We start from the raw sequence: 19,787 nt of genomic DNA, 5'->3' as shown, positions 1-19,787 counted from the left end.
GGTCCCGAGCTCCCTTTCTCTCTCTCTCTCGCCTCTTGCTTTCTCCCTGCTCTCGTAGTTCTCGACTTGCTTTCGCCAAACACCATCGCCAGTGCTATCCACTTGATCTCGATATGCTTGCGCTCCTCCTCGCCATCCTCTTCCACGCCCTCCTCGCCGAAGCTCCAGTCGATGGTCGAGTCCTTGGACACAACCCGGGTTCGCTGACCCTGGCGATCCCCACACTTGCGGTTATCATCCTCGTCCTCGGTCTCGTGCTCATCCTGTCTACCATCACCAAGTCCTCTGGCATCACTTTGGCGGCTTTCATCTTCACGGTTAACAAGTGCACCTCCCTCGCTGGCCTCCGCGCACTCGGCTTCCTCCACGTCCGGCTCTCTACCGGCACCTTCCGTCCTCAACTTGGCGAACTTGGCACACTCTTCGTCGACTGCTCGGCTGAACTCCTCCAGCCGCTTCGCGTGTTCTCCGTCGTCGCCCTCTGGATCGTCGCACTCAGGGCCTCGACGCAGTGGCTGCACGCCGAGCTCGTTTCCACCTCTACCTCCGCCGTCCTCGCTGCCTGTCCCGGCTGTGTGTCCCACGAGCAGCTTATCTCTGGCCAGGCGGCTGACCTCAAGGACATTCGTGCGGTTCTCGAGGGCGCTCGGTCTGTCGCGGCTGACACGGGAGCCCGCCTCGGCAAGAAGGAGGACGAGCTCGCGCAGGTCAAGGGCTATCTCAGCACGGTTCATATCCACTCAGAGGTTTGTGCTTACTCTGACGTGTTCTATTGTCATGTTCACGTTCTTCCCAGGTCACTCTTGCGGCGTTCAAGGCAAGGGTTGCAGCACTCGAGGCAGAGGTCATCGCTGCCCATCAAGATGCTGCTGCTGCCAATGCAAAGGTAGAGGAGCTGGTACAATTGCTCACCGCCGCACGCAACGACGCCAAGGAGAAGGACACGATCATCGCGGAGCAGAAGGACGAGCTCAAGGCATCCTCTGAGGAACGGGAGGCAATCAAGGCTGAGCTCGCTGCCGTGAACGCCTCCAAGACCCGGACGGAAACTTCCCTCGCTGCCAAGGAGAGCCTCGCCGTGATGAATGCCAAGGTACGCTTGTTCGTACTTTGTGATGGTCATGTACTCATCGACGTGTGTAGATGATGGAGCTGCTGAAGGCCAAGATCAAGGACCTCGAGCGGGTCGCCTCCGACGAGAAGGCCAGAGCGGACCGTGAACAGGACAAGGCGAACCTCGCGAAGCGTGAGGCTGCTGTTTACAAGGTATGCCGTGCTCCTTTCTATAGCACGTCGCCCTTGCTCACTCCATCCCCTAGGCCAAGACGGAGCGCCTGGAGGTCACCACTGAGCGACAGGCCCGGGAGCTCGAGCAGAAGACACAGGAGCTCAAGTCGTGCCACGAGCAGCTCACCGAGCTCAAGCACAACACCGAGGACGCAGCGGAGGCGAGCCACTGGAAGTACGTGGCCGAGGCCCTCGCATCGGACCTGAAGACTAGCACCACGGAGCGGATCGACCTCATCGCCCAGCTGAACCGTGTTAAGGCGGCGTACCACGAGAGCCACGCCGAGGTCGAGGAGCTGCAACACGCCCTCAAGGCCACCAAGGAGTCCTCCTCTGCAGCCCAGACTGCATCCGGAGCTAGTCAACCGTCTTCCCCATCAGCAGCGCAAACATCCAACCGGATGGATGAGCAGACTGCGTCTGGGAAGGTGTGCGACACTCGCGTGCGGTCACTGTTTGCACGCGAGCACTACGCTCGGATGGATACGGCCATGGAGGCCAAGGAGCGGGAACTCGCGGCCGCCCACGAGGAGATCGCCATGCTCAAGAAGGCACTCCAGAGCAAGGGCAAGACCTCAGCTCCCACTTCGGCGACCAAGAAGGCCGTCACTCAAGCTCGGACGCCGACTCGCACGAAGTCTGCCAACGTGAAGGCGGACAAGGAGAACGCTGTCCCTCGCACTCCTTCCAAGTCGGTGCTCTCTTCGGTCTCGGTCTCTCCCCTGCGCAGGGCCGTCGCCACTCTCAACATGCCCAGCATGCCTTCGCCGCCTCCTCATCCCTCTACCTCTCCTAGCACGACCTCTCGGATCCCGCGCTCATCAATTCCGACGCTCACTCGACCTCCTCTTGCTCGTCTTCCTCCATAGGCTTGTCTCATGGCCCAGCGGTAGCGCTCTTCTACCGCTTCTCGCCAATGCTTCCATCCCCTCGTTCATGTTCCTCGACGAGGTGACATACAAGTCTTCGTCCGCCAGGCCCTCTCCCGGCCTCATACAGGCACCTGGTCAGCGCAACATCCTCAGAGACGCTCACACGGCAACGCCATCGACCTCCTCGCCTCGGCCTCCTTCTCGGCTTGCATCATTATACCCCACGACCCGGCACATACACAAACCATACATAATCGGCTTCGGACAGCATACAGTTTCGGACAGCATACAGTTTCGGACAGCATACAGTTTCGGACAGCATACAGTTTCAGACAGCACATAGTCTCGGATAGGACCCAGGTCTCGGTCAATAGTCGTCACGAACGGCCGTGTCGTTATAATATACACCAGCATAATATTTACTGTAGTCCCACTTCCTTCCCTTCCTTCTCTTCTCTCTACCCTTCCCGGGAAACTCCGCTATGCCACCTCCGTCCCTCTACCCGCCGCCTCCAGTTTCTGGCCACCCACCCACCCCTCCCACTGTCATTTCCATTTCGCGATACTCCTTCCCCTTCCCTTGCTCCAATTCTCGTCCTCTCCGGGAGCCTCCGCTACGATACGGGCCCCCGTCCATTAATCACGCTGCACACGCATCCCTCCTTCCACTCCTGCCGGGCACTCCGTTTGCATAGGACTCATGCTTGCAAGTTGTTTCCGATTGATCGTTCATAAGGCTCGGTTATTTATACAGAAAACCCCCATTAAACCCTTCATTGAGACGCGATCCTTTACGTATGCCATGATTGCGATCGATCGAACTTCACTTCAGATTCACGGCAAATGTCCTTTGACGACAGTTGTAGTGTTGCAATCGAGGTGCACCTGCACCAATACATTATGCATATACATCCAGATCCCAGAGCGTGTAGTCGATAGCAGATTAGAGAGTCAGCGGCGACGCGGGGGGCGGTACTAGTAACTAAACAACAGTGCTAGGTGTACGACAGACTAGTCCAACATCCAACATCTTCTACTCCTCGTCCTCGAACCGCAGGATCTGCGCATCCTCGTCGACGGGCAGATTGCGGTACCCTCTTCTTCCTTGCAGTCGGACGACGAGCGAGTCCACCTTTTCTGCAACCCACTCGTATGCGATGCCTCCGAGGCCGATGAGGAACCACGGCACACTCGCCAGCGTGTCGAGGACGCCAGAGTCGGACGAGAACCGCGGGCCGGTGTCTCCTCCAGGTAGCCGGATGGCGCTATGCGACAGGCTGTCAGTACTCGCGTCGAGAATGATAGTGAACTTGAGCTCACCCTCTGCTGTAACCGCCACGCTTGGTGTACCAGTAACCCGCGAGACCAGCGAAGGCTAGGGGTATAAAGATCATCATGAGCCAGAAGAAAGCTCCGTGTCCGCCGACGCCAGGGCAAGGATGAGCGGCTCCACGGTCGATCCTCTTCCCTTCTTCGCAGCTCGAGTACGGGATCTTGCGGTATGGCGTGAGTTCGTACCAGTAGTCCGACCCGCCGCGACACTGGTCGGCAGGGTCTGGATCTCTGGGCTGCATTCCCGGGATGAGGACGCATTCACCAGCGTCGTCCCGGACATAGTTGAATTCGCTGGCGCGGACATGAGCATATGCCAACGACGGATGCCAGAACGTGACATACCACTCAAAGTCAGAAGCTGTGCACTGGCAATTCTTCACAACCTTCTCCTTCGCCTTGGGTTGGTCGCCGACGACGCACTCCGCGTCACGCTTCCGGCGGTGATACAGCGTCTGCAAACGAGTCGCAAGTCAGAGAATGTGAAGCAACCGCTGCATGCAGCGAAAGCGTCGAAGCGTACCTGGCGACCAAACAGACATTGCTCCTCACGCTCCTCGCTTGGACTCCAGAGCTCAAAGTCGTCTTGACCGGGATTCTCAATGCTAAGTTCGCATTTCTTCCGAGTCAGCGCCGAGAAGTCCAGATGGACCACGACCGCAGCGTTCTTTTCCCGAGGATAGTGTCCCATGAGGATGAACCTGCGGCTCGTGTCCGCCGGCACAGTGACGATAGCCTTCACGCGCATCGGCTCATCCGTGAACTTGTATTCGCGCCACGTGATGCCCTCATTCGTGCTGAACATGACGTGGTCGGTCGGGCCCTCGTCGTTGGCCATGACGAGGATGGAACCAGAGTCGCCGAATTCCCAGAGATGGGCGTCCTTGTGCACTTCTTCCCAGGTGAAGCCGGCGTCGCGGCTGAGGAAGGTGTCGCTCTGGTCGTACGCTTCGAGGTATTCGCCTACGTTTCCGACGGCCATAAGGAGACCAGGAACGGATGGCGTGCTGAAGGTGGCCCTAACGTCGTAACGCTCAGTGTACCCGTGGATATGGAGGGCACATTTCTGAAGGAGGGAACGTTGAGCACTGGGGTTGACCTTAGGAAGAGCGGGGGGACTTACAGTCGTTTGGCATTCATACGGATTGCCCTGGGAGTCCTTTACAGGTGGGGTGATCGGGCGCCAGGTACCGCCTGGACAAAGTTCAGAAACGGACTTGTGGACATACGTGAATGTCACTCACCATCGTTGTGGGTGATTCGAGTCTTCAACAGCTTGCGACCAGTCAAGGGAGCCTCTTGCGGGTTACCGACGATGTTAATCAACGCGATACCATCCAGACCGATCATCTTCTCAAAGTCGACGTATCCGGCATCGTTGCGGTTCACGTTGTCGATTGAAAGGCCGAAGTACGTGCCGTTCGAGTTCGACTTCAGGATGTTACCCCAGAACGGCGCTGGGGGCTCGGACGTAGTGACGTGGAGGAAGACGGACATGGTGCTCGACTCCAGGATGGTGTATGCCTAGAACGGGGTTCAATGTCTAGGAGAGCACTCGCTACCATTGAGATACTTACGTGTTGGTCGGGCCGCATGGTCGGCGGGAACTCACCAGGCGCGAACGTTCGACCATCAAGAGAGACCTGGATGTCCAAGGACTGCTTCTGCGGGAGGAACTATGGTACGCACTCGTGAGCCAGAGCCACACAGCCTCATTGTGATTACAGTCGTCAGACCTACCTCGGCGACGATCAGGTACTCCGAGAACTTGGTGAACCCAACGACATGGTCGAAGAGCTTCGTCTTCTTCGAGAAGAAGTCCGTCCCGCCAATGAGCTCGAGCGGGTTGTCCAGCCCGAAGAAGCGCTGGTTGCCCTTCTTGTTCTTGTAGCTCTCGCAGATGATCTGGTTCGGGTCGACGAGGAGCTCCTTGTCGCGCGCCCACGCGCAGTTGCGCACGTACGTGTCGATGAGGTTCCAGTCGCGCCCGTTCATGAGCGAGTACTGCGCCTCGACATGGCAGCTGTCCGCGAAGCCCTCGCAGCCCTTGTTCCCCGTCCAGATGATGTAGTCGGACTTGCCCGGATGGAAGTGCAGTACGGGCAGCCCGAATGTGTTCGGGATGGAGGGCGCGTCCATCTTGTTCCAGGACCGCCCGGTGTCGGTGGTGTACCAGAAGCGCTTGGTATTTGTGATGAGGTAGGCACGGTCGGTGGAGAAGGTGTGATGGTAAAAGGCGACGAAGGTCTCCTCGGGGTGGATCTGGTTCCAGGTGTAGCCTTCGTTGGGCGACTGCCAGATGCTGTTATCTGCCAGTCGAAGTAGGATCACGGTCGAGTCACGGAAGTAGGAGTATTGCACTATCGGGGCCGGGAACGGGTACTAGCCAGGAGTTAGCGGACCTAGTCAGCATCAGGCGTGCGAAAGCATGTACTCACTGCCTGATGGATAACCTGACCCTCCTGTGGCTGGGCTATATGCGCAGGTCAGTTTCAGTCCACCATGATGGCTGTAAACGCACCGTGTCTGCACGACTTCTCCACCTTCTCATCCAGCTTGAGACCTCTCCCCCTGTCGCACGTGTTGCCCGGGATCCTCACCCAACCAGACGATCCCTGATATGTCTGGTGCGCCTCAAGACACACACCCGGCGGGATTGGCTCAGGCCCAGCGGGGACACAATCGCTGCCGTCCCGGATATAGTTGAAGTCGCTGCAGTAACGTGTTAAGATCCGGCACCGGCAGAGCGTTCGAAGCACGGTGGTAAAGTTCACGTACCACTCATAATCTTCCTTTGTGCATGGGCAGGGATCTTCAGACGGAACCGGGTCGCGGAACTTCTCACCGACATAGCAGTTCGCGTCGGCCTTGCGGCGGTGGTAGGTTTGCTGAAATGGACGATCAGACATGTCCTCTCGTCCACATACTCCGACGCGTACCTTGTGACCCATAAGGCACTCGTGCGTGGCGGAACGCGCCGTCCATGTCTCGAAGTCGCTATCCGCGCACTTGCGCCTATCCAAGGAGGCGAAGTCGAGGAAAACGGCACCGAACTTCCCTTGGCCGTTCTGATCCTTTCTCGCGATCTGGCCGATGAGGAGGAACTTCTGCGACGTCGAGTCCCCGACGGTCGTCAGGATCCGCGCGCGCATCTCGACTCCGTACTTGTACGTTTGCCTACAAGCGATGCGTCAAGGAGGGGCACGACTCTACAATGCGGGGAGAGGCATACCAAGTCTTGCCGTAGTCCGTAGAGTAGCTGACCGTGTCGACGCCTTCTTCGTCGTTGACGGTAACGAGGATGCTGCCTTGGTCGCCGAACTCATACTTGTGTGCGTCCATGCGGATCATGCTCCAAGTGACGCCACCATCCGTGCTCAGGAAGGTGTCACACTCTTCGTATGGCTGCAGGTACGAGCCGATCGAGCCGACGCCCATGATGAATCCTGGAGCAGGCGATGAAAACACGCGTCCGAAGTTGTGTGGTAGAGTGACAGAGTGCAGGTGGAGAGAGCAGGACTCGTCGGCAGGGTTGCAGTGGATCTTCTGGCGTTCACTGTCCTCCGCAGGTGGTCGGAGGCGGGACCAGGTTCTACCTGCATAACAGGAGTTAGGTGCCTGTGAGACCATTGGATCGCTAGACCTACCGTCGTCGAAAGTGATTCGTGATTGCAGTTGTTTCGATGCACGCCTGGACTCAACGTCGTGCGCATTCTTCACGACGTTGGCGATACCGACGCCCTCGACGCCATATATAGTCTCAAAGTCGACGTAGCCCATCTCATTGCGGTTCGTCTCCTTGAGACTCTCCACGAAGAACGTTCCGTTGGAGTTGCTCACGAAGAGCGTGCCGATGGCGCTCTGGTCGTGCACGAGGACATCGACTGCGAGTGAATGCGTCGTCGACTCTACGATCGTGTACGCATTTTCACGGAGGCGCGCCGAGGTCGAGTGTGGGAACCGTGCCTTCGCCCACGTCTTCGTGTCCACGGTAACGTACAGCAGCATGTCACCCGTCGAGCCCTCGGTGAGATCCTTCAACGCCACAACTGCGAATTTGGACACGATGGCGAACGCGACAACCCCGCGCGCATTCTTGGCGATCCCAAGGTCCTCGATCTTCTTCTCGGACTCGAAGAAGTCGGTCGAGGAGAAGAGGCGGCTGGAGGAGAGCGAGTGACCACCAGAAGTGGAGGACGACTGGAAGGCGACGCAGTAGATGAGATCGTCGTGGGCCTCGTGCTTGAAGTCCTTGCTGCTGTGGGCGAACTGACAGCGGGAGGAGTCGAGTATGAGCAGTCTCGAGTCGCCGCTGAAGCCGTCTTTCGTGTAGTAGGTCTTGGGCCGATTGTCAGTGAGACAGTGGAGAGCGATGCAGGCTGGCGCACCTCGTCGTGACATGACGAGCCCCATCCACCAGACTTGTCGCATGCAGTGCCCTGGTAGAGGATGTAACCCCACTTTTTGGGGTCGGAGTGGAAGGACAAGGGTCTGCCGATCATTGCAGGTGGGAGCGGCATCTCGAAGGACTGCCATGATTCGCCGCGGTTCATGGTTCGCCAGTGCTTTGTCCCTCGGGAGAGAATGAAGGCCTAGATAATGGTCAGTACTCCCTTCGCATGCTAATCTCGACGTCTGCCACCATCATGTCGACCACCGCAACGAGTCGCTCGAACGAGTAACCGTGATGCGCCCAACACACGAACGTCCGAGCGACTGGGAGGTTTGTCCGTAGGACAGTCGGCCGGATTGGCCTCGTCCGCAAGTTGGCTAGTTCTCGTACTTGCTCTAGCTAAAGCCTCCCGAAACAGAGCTGTAACGCGTCAGAACTCCAGCCTTCGACAGGCCTGTCCCGGAAGCCTCGCCTCGTCGCGGAGCAACACAGCCGGTCAGAGTGCGCGGACAGTCTCTATGGCATTCTGATGACATGACCGCAGGGACTCGCAAGCCCAGCGTCGGCGAGCTCTCTGCTGTCCGCTGTAGAAGTCTCCCGTCTCTCGGTTGCTTGACGCATACAAGATTGTGCGCGGGATGAGGTCGTGTAGGACGCGTACTCACCACTTTATTATTGAACGGATGCTCTATGACCATGGAGGCCTCTCCCTCTGGAACACCCTTGGCGGGTGCCCATGTCTTGCCCTCGTCTGGGGAGACGTGCACGATACCGTTGACGACGTCGAAGTAGATGGCATCCTGAATTAAGCGAAAACGTGATGAACGGACGCGTCGTGGGGACCACGCGGTATAGTCGGACGTACGGTAGCGTCATCGAAGAAGAAGAGTCGTGCGGGAAGTTGGTCGAAGTAATTGACGGAGTGCTGTGGCTGAGCGGCGGCGAGGAGGAGCCAGGATGCGAGGCTCCAGAGCAGAATGAAGGCCCTGTGGTGGGGGGCCATGGTAGAGGACGTGCTCGCTGCGGAGTCCAGCGGTCCTCTGGCTGTACCTGCCACTTTACCGCAGACTGTGGCGGGACCGCTGTCGTGGCACGCCCGATAAGATAAGATTAGATTGCCACGCGATCGGGACGCTGCCTACGCGCTCACGCGGCTCAGACTCTGGGTCTGTCTGACGTCCACCGCCGACGCGACTCGCGACTCGCGCTATGCTTCAACTTCTCCAAGTCTGACTCTCTGAGACCGAGCATGCCGCCTGGACCTGCGTACAACTGGCTCTGCGTCGCTCACTCGCTCTACGACATCCTCGGCCATGCCGCCCACATCCGCGCTGCCCAGCTCGCCAGGGCCGGACGTGTACTCGGTGACGGTGCAGACCAGCTCTCGCGGAAGCGCAAACGCGACGAATCGTACCCTCGTCCACCTTCCGACTTTGCTGAGCAGCCCAAGCGGCCTGTACCAATTCCAAGAGAAGACCCTACCCCGGCGCATCCCGTAACGGAGTCGGCACCCAGCAGGCTTCCGTCCTCCGAAACCGTTCAGACTCCTCTGTCGCATGCTGATGTCTCCCAAGGCAGCTCGTGCACCTCTCTGGACTCGCTGGAAACACCCATACAGGTGACACCAGATTTTCCTCCACCAGCTCCTGCTCCCTCTCCGCTCGTCTCGGCCCATGTTTCGGACGCAACTCCTACGGCCGCAGCGTACGCGCAACTCAACCCTGCAGCGTCCCCCATAACATCTGAACCCAGGCCCCAAAGAGTCTTGCAGCACCCAGAGACACCGTCAGTGGGGGATGTCTCTGCAAGCACCGGCATACCCGACCCGGGCGAGGTATACATTCACTCATCTTCGCCCGACCACCCTGCCGAAGTTGACTAATTTATCAGGTAGTAGTTGAAATGCCACGAAGCCGCAATCTCCAGTCATCCAAAGTCCCGTCTTCTCGCATCGGGCGATTGTTCCACTACGGAGGTATTGACCTCGACCCCGTCTCCCGCTCGTCAGTCATCTCATTCTGTTCATACGCCAGGACTTGCCGCATCGTTGGGCTATGGCGCTGCCTCAGAGCTGCTTCGACGCTCTACGCACAGCTCAGACGAGAATTCGACTGGCTCTCTCATGCTCACTGAGGGCAATATCAAGCGCCTCGTCTCCAAGCTCACCCAAATGCGTGGGGCTGCACTCAAGCTCGGGCAGTTCATGAGTATACAAGGTCCGTACTACGCATATGTGCAAATCGGAGTTGGACTGATATGCTGGGCTTCCAAGACAGCCACGTTTTGCCGCCAGAGATAGAAGACATCTTCCGCCGTGTACAGGACAGCGCCCACTACATGCCTGACTGGCAAATGGAGGTACGCGCTCGTTGCTCTCCGCTGTGAACGCTAGGTGTCGACAAAGCCTCTAGCAAGTCATGCGTGACTCCTTGGGTCCCTCGTGGATGGACAACTTCGAATCTTTCGATCGTCTTCCTTTTGCTGCAGCTTCTATCGGTCAAGTCCATTCCGCCGTCCTGAAGGCTGCCGTGTCGCCCACAGGCAAGCCTGCGCGCGTCGCGGTCAAGGTCCAGTTCCCGAACATCGTCAACTCGATCAACAGCGACCTCAGCTACGTCAAGATGCTGCTCACCGCCAGCAAGCTCCTCCCGCGCGGGCTCTTCCTCGACCGCACGATCAATGTTCTGAAAGACGAGCTGGCAGAGGAGTGCGATTACGCCCGTGAGGCATCGTTCCTCAAGCGCTTTGGCCAGGCGGACTATCTGGGCGCAGATGACAGGTTCAAAATTCCATGGGTGTGGGACGGCAGCACTGATCGAGTACTCGTCATGGAGCATGTCGGTGGTGTGAGTGTGGGCGGGTCGGTCATCAACAAGCTCAGCCAACGGGACCGAGACGATGTAGGTTTTCCTATCAAGTCCATTGATGGCTGTGGTGTACTAAGCATCTCACGCGTTCATATGAATAGATTGCTGAACGCATCATCGACCTGTGTCTCCGGGAGCTCTTCGTGTTCCGCGCAATGCAGACGGACCCGAACTGGACGAACTTCCTGTGGAACCACCGCACGCGCCGGGTCGAGCTTGTCGACTTTGGCGCGACGCGCGAGTACACCAAGGAATTCATCGACAACTGGCTGCATCTGCTCTCAGCGGCGGTCGCCGAGGACCGCGACGCGTGTGTGGAGTGGAGTCTCAAGCTTGGCTACCTGACCGGCCAGGAGAACGATGTGCGCATCTTTCTCTCATTCGTACCTTGTCCAATAGGATGTCTCGGCTGACAATGGGTAATCTGCGTAGGTGATGCTCAATGCGCATGTCAAGTCTATGGTCTTGCTGGGCACGCCATTCAGTGCGTCCACGCCCCAGCCATTCACGTTCGGCCCAGGATCGAAGTGGGCAGAGATCACGGCAGAGATTCGGGCACAGATCCCGGTCATGCTCAAGCATCGTCTGACGCCGCCTCCACGGGAGACTTACAGTCTAAACAGGTACGTCTCTCTTAGCCTGAATGATACGTCCTCAAAGCATTGGGCTGATGGTCTTGGTAGAAAACTGAGTGGCGCATTCTTGTTAGCGTCGCGCCTGAACGCGTCGGTGGACTGCAGGACGTTGTGGACGAAGGTTGTCGAAGGTTATCACTTTGGTTAGTAGCCACTGGGTCTGCACGCACCTTGGACTCTGTCTTTGCACCACAACTCGATTAAAGTAGAACAGCATTCAATCTCGTAGAGTAGAGCATCATATATCATCGACACCATTCACCAGCTCGGAGATGCGCGTGTTGCGCGAGGCCCAACGGATGTATTGCAGGTAAGGAGGCCACAGGTCAGTGAGAGCGTGCTGTTGAGAGTACAATATACTGTATTACACTAGAGGTATGCGTGCGGGAGAGGATGTGTGTGGGTGTGGGTGTGGGTGTTGAACCTCTATGAAATCCAGGCCAGGCTAAGCCAGAAGCAGTCGAAGCAGAACCCATGTGTATGTAGTCATAGAAGATCGTGCGGTCATAGCTCCTTCTTGGACCCTCCGTTCGCCTTGGCAGCAGCGTCGGATTCCGCTTTCTTGGAGTAGATCTTGTCGGTGAAAGGGCCCTCGAAGCGGAGCGCGATCACGTAGACGATGTAGACGTAGAGCGTGATGAGGAGGCCAGCGGGGCGCTCGTACCTAGGTGACGTTGCGCGACACGAGGTCGAGTACACCAAGAGAGAGAGTACAGGAGAGGGGGAAATTACGTCAATGACCACCAGCACGCAACGCGACACGCGCGAGGCAGGACTCACCAGAGAGCAGTGGCGGCGAAGGACATGGTGCTCCCGACGTACATCGGGTCGCGGAGGACGTTGAACGGGAAGCCCTCGACGCGGTGGTCCATGAGGATCCCGAAGTAGTCACCAAGGAACGTCCCCGTGATGCCGAGGGCCCAGGTGGACGTGATGACGAACGTCTGGCCGAGCACGAAGAGCACGGCGGGGACGAGCGTGTCGAACGGCTCGGGAAGTATCTTCTGCTGTGGCTGCTCCAGGAGGGCGCGATGATAGCTGCCATTGGCGCGTTAGGACCCGGTTCACGCTTGTGGGGAAATACGCGGAAGGAATGGAGAGAGGGGAGAGAGGGCACTCACAGGGCGTCGCGGACCATGCCAGCGGAGAAGATGGAGAGCGCGAGGAAGTAGCAGCCGTACCGCGCGTTGCCCCCAAATATGCGCGTTATCGTCTTGTTTCTGTACTCTGCGCGTGTTGGGGAACGCGGTGGGCGCGGAGGGTGAGTACGCTGCGGATATTGCGAGATGGGGGTTGTGACGGACCATTGCGCGCAACGATGTTCCATGCGGTGGGGTTGAATGCAATGGCCGCGACGGAGATGAGCAAGGACGACTTGGAGAAGTGGACTAGTGTAGACAGCGAGCTTGCCATGTTTTGGGTGTTTGGGATCGTTAGGGAGGTCGTGAACGTCGTTGAGCTGGCCGCGTTGGACGAGGGGCGCGGGGTAGTCGGCCGCGCGCCTTCCGAACTCTTGTGATTTTGGCTAGAGCCTCGGCTAGATTATCTATTTCGACCTTGTCAAGAACCTTCATTTTTGCCTCCTCCTCTCTTCAGACCTCGCTCTCTGTCGCGATGGAGTCCTTCGACACGTACCAAACACCTTTATCAAGGTTCCTACTCACCCTTCTCGCCTGTGCCGTATCAGAAATCTGACGCCGAGCCAGCCGATATGCGAGCAAGGAGATGGCGCATCTGTTCTCCTCGGCTGTATGTCCCATATAGCTCCAGAGCAAGCCGATTGAGCTCATTCAAGGACTTTTCAGAACCGCTTCCACACTTGGAGGAAGCTGTGGCTGAACTTGGCCATCGCGGAGAAGGAGCTAGGGCTCCCGATCTCAGACGAAGCTATTGAGCAGATGAAAGCGAACCTGGTACGCCTCGCATCGCGCGAAGCTGAGGGAAGACACCACCGCTCATATGTAACGCACTAGCACCTGGATGCGAAGCAGTTTGAGATTGCGGCCGCTGAAGAAAAGAAGAGGCGTCACGACGTTATGGCCCACGTCCACACCTTTGGTCAAGTCGCCCCTGCCGCCGCGGGTATCATCCAGTCAGTCGCTGCGCCTTTCTGAAAATACTTCAGTATCTCATACGAGTCCTCCAAGCCTGGGCGCGACCTCGTGCTATGTCACCGAGTACGCAATCCTCCTCATCTCGTATTGCATGTCCGAAAGTCTGACGATTCATCAGTAATGCAGACTTGATCTTCATCCGTGAAGCCTTGACGCTTCTCCTCCAAAAGCTTGCAGTCGTCATCGATCGCTTTTCCGCCTTTGCGAACCAGTACCGCGACCTGCCGACGCTTGGATTCACGCACTTCCAGCCTGCGCAGCTCACAACTGTGGGCAAGCGGACGACGCTCTGGCTGCAGGTACAGAGACCTGACCACAGCGCAGAGTTACTAAGATTTACTAACGTTCATGAGTAGGAGCTACTGTGGGACCTCCGTAACATCAAGCGCGCCAGAGACGACCTGGGTTTCCGTGGGGTGAAGGGTACTACCGGTACCCAGGCAAGCTTCCTTGCGTTGTTCGATGAAGACCACGACAAGGTATGCATATATAATCTAGTCTTAGCACTTTCAAGTAACCTCGACAAATTCATTCAGGTAGAGGAGCTTGACCGCAGGGTTACAGCCCTGTCGGGTTTCCGCTACGCATACCCCGTGACGTCACAGACGTACTCGCGGAAGATCGACGTTGACGTTCTCGCGCCGTTGGCCAGCTTCGGCGCGACTGCACACAAGCTCGCGACCGACCTGCGCCTCCTCGCTAACCTCAAGGTTCGTTTTCGCTCCTCATTGGCATTCCGCTTGCTGACGTCTGTGTTCATGCACAGGAAGTGGAGGAACCGTTCGAGTCCACGCAAATCGGCTCCTCTGCGATGGCGTACAAGCGCAACCCCATGCGCTCCGAGCGGATCTGCAGTCTCGCACGCCACCTCATGGTTTTGCAGCAGAATGCTCTGAACACAGCGAGCGTGCAGTGGTTCGAACGCACGCTGGACGACAGCGCGAACCGGCGCATCACGCTTCCCGAGGCGTTCCTGACCGCGGACATCGTGCTCACGACGCTGCAGAACGTTTCGGAGGGTCTTGTGGTGTACCCGAAGGTGATTGCGCGGCGGATCTCGCAGGAGCTGCCGTTCATGGCCACGGAGAACATCATCATGGCCATCGTCAAGGCTGGCGGGGACAGGCAGGAGGCGCATGAGAAGATCCGAGTACGTCTTCGTTGTGTATCAATCTTGATTCGCTCTGTTGATATATTGCGACGCAGGTGCTCTCGCACGAAGCGGCACACCAGGTCAAGCAGCTTGGGCTGGAGAACGACCTCATCGAGCGCGTCAAGAATGACCCCTACTTCGACCCCATCAAGGGCCAGTTGGACGCGTTGCTTGAGCCGAAGAGCTTCATCGGCCGTGCTCCTGAGCAGGTCGACAAGTTCCTGGCAGAGTGGGTGCGTCCAGCACTCGCGGAGGAGGAGCTGCAGGGTGCGCTCGGGAAGGCAAGCAAGGCGGAGCTGCATGTATAGGCCGTAAGTAAGCAGAATTGAAGAGATGTACACAAGCACTAGCAGTACCATAAGCAATGTATCCTGTAGCAGATTAGTAGATGGTTGTTACTGTATCACTGCAGGCCACGTGGGCTTGTTGGTTAACGGCGCACGAGGTGGGCGCTTGCTTCTCCTCTGCCTCTGACCTCTACCAGCGTCTGGCTTTGTAGCGTCGACCGACCTTTGTTCTCGCGCCCAGCAAGCAGCACGCAAGTACAACCGCCCGCGCCGCGTTCTTGATCGCTTGTGCGCATACTATCACCATGGAGGCCCACAAGCCTGCCGCCAAGTATGCTCTCTCCTCCTTCTACTCCTCCCGTACTCTCAGCCACAACCCGGATGACAGGAAGCGTAAGATCACCGACAAGAACATCCCAAATGCCTTGTTACAGGCGCCAGAGTTCGCAGAAGACTCGGCCATGTACCGGGACCTGCTCCAGATGGAGAGGAAGCTGGACTGGACAATGACGCGGAAGAGGGTTGAAGTACATGATGCCCTGCAGAGGATAATCCCGGTGAGTTCACACATGCTATGACTGTGTGGTCCACTTGTGGCTGGAGCGTGGCGTCTGTGCGGGAGGGAGGGAGGTTGTCCACTGTGGAAAGTGGGCAGTTCGGAGGATGGACTTGGATGGTTGCGCGCAGCAAGACCCAACGTGTCGAATAGGATGCTACTCTCCGACGCCCATGCAGCCACAGCCGGGCTTGTTGACAGCTGTGATGCACTTGTATTGACACAACAATTGTTGTGCTGCGCAGACTACCCGAACACTCCGCATATTCCTCAGCCACACTGTGTCTGGCCAACCCTGGCAGCGCGAAGGCGGGGAAGCCGCAGAACCTAATTTGGAGACGGGGGAGAATATTCCCGCGTGGCAGTTGAGAATAGATGGGCGTATGCTTGAGGTACGTCTTCAATATCTGTGTGCACAGGAGTATCGCCTAATGCTAGACCGCAACCCAGCTTGCCAATTCACGAGCAAAGGACCGCAACCCGCCACGCAAGTTCTCCACTCTCATCAAGCATATGGTCGTTGAACTCGACCGAGATATGGCAGTATACCCGGAGGGCAACATTGTCGAGGTGTGTTTCTCACCATGCGGTACGCTGTGTTGGTGGACTAACGCGTCGCTCAGTGGATACGAGGAGCGAACCAACCCGCGCTGGATGGTTTCACCATTCGGCGGAAAGGTGATGCACCCACGAAGATACGGATCATCCTTCACGTCGAACAACAGCCTGAACAGTACAAGCTCCACCCTGACCTTGGTAAGTGTCCAGTTTAATGTCTGGGGTCGCAAGTCATATCCAGTGAGCTCAACATCCTTGTTGCATGCTGCAGCCAACATCCTTGGAATCAAGGAGGACTCTCGGATTGGGGTCATTCAAGCACTGTGGAACTATATCAAGACGCAAAACCTTCAAGACAAAATGGACCGCCGGGTTGTTCGAGCTGATGCCCGCCTACGTCCTGTAAGTGCCCGATATTCAAAGCTAAACCTAACATTACTCACCCACAACCAGCTCTTCAATGCGGAATCTGTTTACTTCCAAAGCCTTCCTGAGCTGGTCAACCGTCTTCTCCTCCCGCCCGATCCCATTATTCTCCACTACACTCTCAACCCCGCAATCCCACCCCCAGAAAAGCCTGCAGCATGGGATGTCGAGGTTAAGATGGATGATTCCAGCCTCAAGGGCCGCATGCAGCACGTTGTGATGAGCATGGCGTCCGACTCGGCCAAGGAGCTCACGAAACTTGACGAGGAGATTGCGCTGCACGTGCAATCGCTGAACAACGCGCATATGAAGCGGCAGTTCCTGCGCTCGTTCGCGGATGACCCGCGCGAGTTCATCCAGACGTGGCTCGCGTCGCAGAGTCGCGATTTGGAAACTGTGCTGGGCAGTGGGCCGAGCGAGGGTGCTACTGTGCGGCAGGAGGACCTGAAGCGGTCGGAGTTCTTCCGCTTGCCGTGGGTCGAGGAGGCAGTCGCTATCCAGGAAGGGATGCGACTGGCGGCGAAGGCGGGTATGTGATTTGTGGTGGGAGGCTTGCCTCACGCGTTTGCTCCGAGTTGTTCACTACGACTGTTATCATAGCTTTGGTGTTGTATGCTAATAGACGAGACTTGTATCATTTGACACCTGAAGTACTCGTTACTCGAGCCCTGATTCTGGTAAGTATTAGAGGTACGAGTATGAGAGGGGCTCTACATTGGGGTAGAAGTAAATAACTTACTAATTGTGAGGATCGTTGTACTTGCTTACCCGAGTTTACCTGATCTAACAGACCTGAAGTAAGCAACGTAGTAATACCTTGGTGAATGAGCGCTTTCGAGCGCGAGACGCGTCACTCAACGCGACGCGTCATCCTCGCGCATCTTGTTTTCCGACCTTGCTCTTGCTACTACTCGTCTCCCCCTCCTTTTGCTGTTTACATCGCCATGGCCGACGTCGAGATGAAGGTAGTCGACGCTAAGGAGGAGAAGAAGGAGGAGAAAACGACCACAGAGGAGAAGAAGCCTGTCCCCCTCACGCCGGTGGCTGAGATCAAGGCGAACGTCGCGCTCATCGAGAGAGCAGTATCGACATTGGAGCCCCGGTTTATACATCGTGTTCTGAGGTCCTTGATGCACCTGAGGAAGAAGTTGGACGACAAGGTGCTCCGGGATGCTATCCAGGCCATCTACCCCACCGGTACGTTCTCATGATACAACAAAGGACCTTTGCATGCGGGACCGTTTGCGAGCATGACCTGCTGATGCAGTCATCGATAGACTCTCCAGCCAAGCAATCATTGCTGCCATGGCTTCCAAATGCACCTGCGGAGGAGTCCATGGACGTCGACTCTACACCCGCTGCCTCGAAACAGCCTCAATCTGAACCTATCCCGGAAGTCGAAATCTACCTCCGCCTCCTTATCATTCACCACCTTCTCACCTCCGCCGAAACCTATGCTAAAGCCACCAAACTTGCGCACGAGACTGTGGACAAGATGCAGGCACTCAGCCGCCGGAGCATGGACCCAATTGCGGCGAAGGTCTGGTATGCCGTCGAGCGGGCTTATGAACTCGGGGGTGAGCTGGCCGAGGCCCGTCCGTGAGTTTTTGAGCATTGATTCGTGGCCTTCATGCAAGTACCCTGACACATTTGCTCGGTAGGCTTTTCCTCGCGGCACAGCGTACTGCGGCTCTCCGTCACGACGACGAGACCGAGGCCTCGCTTATTAACCGTATCTTGCGAAGCTATCTCCAGTACAGCCTCTATGACCAGGCCGACAAGCTCGTCTCCAAGACCTCCTTCCCCGCCGCTGCCGGTAATCCACAGCATGCCCGCTACCATTACTATCTTGGCCGCATCAAGGCGGTCCAATTGAATTACACCGCAGCACACACGAACTTGCAGCAGGCTATCCGTCGGGCACCTCCAGCAAAGACGGCGCCTGGGTTCTACCAGGCCGTACACAAGCTGTCGATAGTGGTGGAGCTGCTGATGGGCGACATTCCGGAGCGCAGCCTCTTCCGACACCCGGTGCTTGAAAAGGCACTTGCCGGATACTTTGAGATCGTCAAGGGTAAGTGTATATGCATGGCCTTGCAGCTTAGTGAACGCGTGTTGACGAGGCTTTGGTCGTTGACTTCAGCGGTCCGCAACGGATCGCTGTCCCAGTTCCAGAACACCCTGTCGAACTACGCCGCACAATTTGAAGCGGACAAGACATATACGCTCATTGTGCGGCTGCGTCAGAACGTCATCAAGACCGGAATCCGGCGCCTCTCCCTGTCGTATTCTCGTATATCACTGCGAGACATCTGCGTCAAGCTGCATCTCGACTCGGAGGAGGATGCGGAGTACATCGTCGGGAAGGCCATCCGGGACGGCGTCATTGAGGGCCGTATCGTGCACGAGAAGGGATGGATGGAGTGCGGGGGGCAGAAGAGCGGGTACGGGCCCGAAGTCAGCGACGTGTTCTCGCGGCGTATCAGCTACTGTCTGGAGTTGCACAACCAGAGCGTGAAGGTGCGTCTTTGTTGTATTTGTGTCGCCTGGCCTTCGATTTGCTCTTTCTGGCCTTCACGTAGTTTGGTACGGATTATATCAGTTCATGTGTACTTACCGTATGTTTTCTCACAGGCGATGCGGTACCCCTTGAACGCGCACCGGAAGGAATTGGCAGCCGCCGAAGGAGCTCGGGAGCGGGAGAAGGAGCTCGCGAAGGAGATCCAGGAGGGTGACTTGGACGATGAGGGACCGGATCTGGGAGAAGGATTCTGATAGGTCTTGAGACCTTCCTTCTTCGAGGATCGTGTATGACGACTAGCCGTGTACAATGGATAACTGACGTCTAATCATGCGCTAGACGAACAAATTCTGGGTAAAGGACATGCTTTGAAGTCAAATTCGACCGCAATGCGTTCGAACAGATGTTCGACACCCAGTCGTCCCGCAATGTATGCGATCGTGGACTCGAGATGTTATATACCTAGTACCCAAGGCAACCCTAGTATGGTGACCGCAGCCCGATGGCGACATAGTCTTCCTTCTCCGGTTTCAAAGTGTTCCCGCGTCCGAACCGATAGTTTAGAGCTGTAGAATTCATTGGTAGGCTCGGAACGGATCTGGAGCAGCATGATATCTGTGAAGTTCGATCGCAATCACGGCACAAGAAAAGCATCGCATCCGATGGAGGGTTTAGTGGGGGTATTCTGCATAAATAACCGAGCCTTGTCAACGAACTATCCGAAACAACTTGCAAACAAGAGTCCTACGCAAAACGGAGTGCACGGCAAGGGGGAAGTGGGGGATG

At 57.1% G+C, this 19,787-nt stretch overlaps 9 protein-coding genes across 9 annotated transcripts; 5 read left to right on the top strand and 4 right to left on the bottom strand.

Moving 5' to 3' along the window:
• Positions 1-19: 19 nt before the first annotated feature.
• L226DRAFT_533111 (uncharacterized protein) lies at positions 20-2,472 on the top strand. Its single transcript, XM_067680389.1, has 4 exons — positions 20-746; positions 797-1,093; positions 1,144-1,266; positions 1,320-2,472. The coding sequence occupies exons 1-4, from the start codon at positions 114-116 to the stop codon at positions 2,154-2,156; spliced, it is 1,890 nt and encodes a 629-aa protein (XP_067537682.1). The 5' UTR covers positions 20-113; the 3' UTR covers positions 2,157-2,472.
• L226DRAFT_359837 (uncharacterized protein) lies at positions 2,238-2,716 on the bottom strand. Its single transcript, XM_067674217.1, has one exon. It carries the CDS (start codon positions 2,571-2,573, stop codon positions 2,319-2,321), a length of 255 nt encoding a protein of 84 aa, XP_067537681.1. The 5' UTR covers positions 2,574-2,716; the 3' UTR covers positions 2,238-2,318.
• Positions 2,717-2,895: 179 nt separating this feature from the next.
• On the bottom strand, positions 2,896-8,917 carry L226DRAFT_533109 (Oligoxyloglucan reducing end-specific cellobiohydrolase). The gene is made up of 17 exons (XM_067680388.1): positions 8,750-8,917; positions 8,550-8,684; positions 7,880-8,083; positions 7,139-7,829; positions 6,724-7,087; positions 6,431-6,668; positions 6,270-6,379; positions 6,013-6,203; positions 5,930-5,964; positions 5,232-5,873; positions 5,069-5,167; positions 4,736-5,015; positions 4,615-4,685; positions 4,015-4,557; positions 3,837-3,946; positions 3,480-3,785; positions 2,896-3,424 (listed from the first exon to the last, which is right to left on the bottom strand). Exons 1-17 carry the CDS (start codon positions 8,885-8,887, stop codon positions 3,193-3,195), a joined length of 4,389 nt encoding a protein of 1,462 aa, XP_067537680.1. The 5' UTR covers positions 8,888-8,917; the 3' UTR covers positions 2,896-3,192.
• Positions 8,918-9,049: 132 nt separating this feature from the next.
• On the bottom strand, positions 9,050-9,721 carry L226DRAFT_359822 (uncharacterized protein). The gene has a single exon (XM_067674215.1). The coding sequence runs from the start codon at positions 9,557-9,559 to the stop codon at positions 9,092-9,094; it is 468 nt and encodes a 155-aa protein (XP_067537679.1). The 5' UTR covers positions 9,560-9,721; the 3' UTR covers positions 9,050-9,091.
• L226DRAFT_359831 (ABC1-domain-containing protein) lies at positions 9,556-11,662 on the top strand. Its single transcript, XM_067674216.1, has 8 exons — positions 9,556-9,718; positions 9,779-9,859; positions 9,918-10,100; positions 10,157-10,242; positions 10,296-10,784; positions 10,853-11,113; positions 11,184-11,374; positions 11,435-11,662. Exons 2-8 carry the CDS (start codon positions 9,787-9,789, stop codon positions 11,532-11,534), a joined length of 1,383 nt encoding a protein of 460 aa, XP_067537678.1. The 5' UTR covers positions 9,556-9,718; positions 9,779-9,786; the 3' UTR covers positions 11,535-11,662.
• Positions 11,663-11,920: 258 nt separating this feature from the next.
• L226DRAFT_436863 (phospholipid methyltransferase) lies at positions 11,921-12,799 on the bottom strand (the record flags this gene model as incomplete). Its single annotated transcript, XM_067674771.1, has 4 exons — positions 11,921-12,050; positions 12,167-12,424; positions 12,508-12,613; positions 12,691-12,799. Coding segments are annotated over 4 exons (603 nt in total), but the record flags the coding sequence as incomplete, so codon positions are not given.
• Positions 12,800-12,946: 147 nt separating this feature from the next.
• L226DRAFT_505149 (adenylosuccinate lyase) lies at positions 12,947-15,121 on the top strand. Its single transcript, XM_067678014.1, has 10 exons — positions 12,947-13,038; positions 13,093-13,135; positions 13,192-13,299; positions 13,360-13,478; positions 13,534-13,563; positions 13,619-13,799; positions 13,857-13,979; positions 14,037-14,210; positions 14,267-14,650; positions 14,707-15,121. The coding sequence occupies exons 1-10, from the start codon at positions 13,001-13,003 to the stop codon at positions 14,959-14,961; spliced, it is 1,455 nt and encodes a 484-aa protein (XP_067537676.1). The 5' UTR covers positions 12,947-13,000; the 3' UTR covers positions 14,962-15,121.
• A 36-nt stretch (positions 15,122-15,157) lies between these two features.
• Positions 15,158-17,128, top strand: L226DRAFT_611471 (SWI/SNF complex 60 kDa subunit). The gene is made up of 6 exons (XM_067686289.1): positions 15,158-15,497; positions 15,742-15,888; positions 15,947-16,066; positions 16,120-16,252; positions 16,326-16,456; positions 16,508-17,128. The coding sequence occupies exons 1-6, from the start codon at positions 15,246-15,248 to the stop codon at positions 17,015-17,017; spliced, it is 1,293 nt and encodes a 430-aa protein (XP_067537675.1). The 5' UTR covers positions 15,158-15,245; the 3' UTR covers positions 17,018-17,128.
• A 199-nt stretch (positions 17,129-17,327) lies between these two features.
• Positions 17,328-19,594, top strand: L226DRAFT_533105 (uncharacterized protein). The gene is made up of 5 exons (XM_067680387.1): positions 17,328-17,677; positions 17,758-18,079; positions 18,142-18,554; positions 18,624-19,000; positions 19,115-19,594. Exons 1-5 carry the CDS (start codon positions 17,425-17,427, stop codon positions 19,253-19,255), a joined length of 1,506 nt encoding a protein of 501 aa, XP_067537674.1. The 5' UTR covers positions 17,328-17,424; the 3' UTR covers positions 19,256-19,594.
• The last annotated feature ends 193 nt before the right edge of the window (positions 19,595-19,787 follow it).

Source organism: Lentinus tigrinus, assembly GCF_003813185.1.
Source record: "Lentinus tigrinus ALCF2SS1-7 unplaced genomic scaffold L226scaffold_7, whole genome shotgun sequence".
In the NCBI taxonomy this organism is placed as follows: Eukaryota; Fungi; Basidiomycota; class Agaricomycetes; order Polyporales; family Polyporaceae; genus Lentinus; species Lentinus tigrinus.
The sequence above is the reverse complement of the archived record's forward strand: the minus strand, read 5'-3'. Positions and strand labels throughout refer to the sequence as shown.